At 46.8% G+C, this 1,304-nt stretch overlaps 1 protein-coding gene across 1 annotated transcript in view; it reads right to left on the reverse strand.

The window, feature by feature from the left end:
- The window catches only part of LOC107093234 (homeobox protein XHOX-3-like), a 14,267-nt gene extending 13,875 nt beyond the window's left edge, over positions 1-392 (reverse strand). The window contains exon 1 of the mRNA XM_015388155.1: positions 94-392. Coding sequence (XP_015243641.1) covers positions 94-348 — 255 coding nt within the window. The 5' untranslated portion in view covers positions 349-392. The remainder of the gene's footprint in view (positions 1-93) is intronic.
- Positions 393-1,304: the final 912 nt, after the last annotated feature.

The raw sequence follows: 1,304 nt of genomic DNA on the forward strand, positions 1-1,304 counted from the left end.
ATTCAGAGGGCCCCCTGCCTGTCTTTGCCCAGGGCCCCAAATGTCCTAAATCCGCCCCTCCTCGTCATCCAGACAGACCTCAGCAGAAATTACCTTTATCGTGGTTTCCGGCAGGTTGAGCGCTGCTGCCAGTTCGCAGCGCCGAGCCCGGGACACGTAGCTCTCATTGCGGTATTCCTGCTCCAGACGGGACAGCTGGTCCCGGGTGAAGGCCGTCCGGTGCCGCCTGCTGGGCTCCTGGGGGCCCGGCTGATCCTCCCGGAGTGCTGGCTGCCTGCCCTCCGCCACTGAAACGACAGGAAGCGGAGAGGAAGCCGCTGTGCGCCGCAGGAGAGAAGGCTCCTCCATCACCAGCGGACACTCGCTGCTTCACACTCATGGATCAAAGTTTAGATCCTTAAATTGTTTTGTTTTTTTTAATCTAAAAAAAATATCCAAATAAAAAAAAAAACAGATTTCTGTTTGTAAAATACGTTTCTGATATATTTATTTCAGTTATGTATAAATGAGTTGTCTGTCTGCGGGTTAAACAGAGGGACGTTTGTAACCCCGCAGAGGCGCAGGAGGAAGCAGACACATTTATCTAGGGCCCCTCCGCCCCCCCAGCACCCAGGGGCCAGCAGCGTCTCTCTCTCCAGGAGCAGAAGCGGCGCCGCGGCTCTGAGAGGTGTTAAAGGTGTTCCCTTTGGTCTCCTTCTCTGCCTTTGTACTTTTGTTATGGAGAATTAAAGACGTGGATGTGGAGACCACAAACACACACTTATTGTTTTCATCTGTTTGATGTGTTCCAGTTTAGGAACGAATTATCTCAGCCGGCCTGCAAACAGACGCGCTGAGAGGAGTCAGACATGGAGATCATTGCAAGGCTCTAATAGCTACTGTAGAGGTTTAACGCATGATGTTAATACTATCCACTGACTTTAGCTTTTATTTTGTTTTCATTGCAAATAACGCAGCTGCTAATTTGGGGAACAGAAGTTTAAATCATTCATTCATAATCTTCCATCACATCAGTAAATCACTAAAATGCCTCATTGGGAGCAGGCCTTTTGCTTCATGCAATACAATTATTTTTTCTCATAGGAAATTACAAAAACAGTCACCTGTGGGCTGCAGTGGGATCAGATTTGATGAGTTTTAAAGGAAAATTCTGGTCAGCAAGGATTAATCAATGGGTCATTATTTATACCTAAAACGGTCACAGTGATTCAATGAATTAAGCGTTTAATAGTGAAAAAATAAAAGCAGTAATTTTCACGATCATTGAGTCTGGGAGCGGCCATTTTTGCCCAAATATAGTAACC

This window comes from Cyprinodon variegatus, unplaced genomic scaffold, assembly GCF_000732505.1.
Source record: "Cyprinodon variegatus isolate N-32 unplaced genomic scaffold, C_variegatus-1.0 Scaffold415, whole genome shotgun sequence".
NCBI lineage: Eukaryota > Metazoa > Chordata > Actinopteri > Cyprinodontiformes > Cyprinodontidae > Cyprinodon > Cyprinodon variegatus.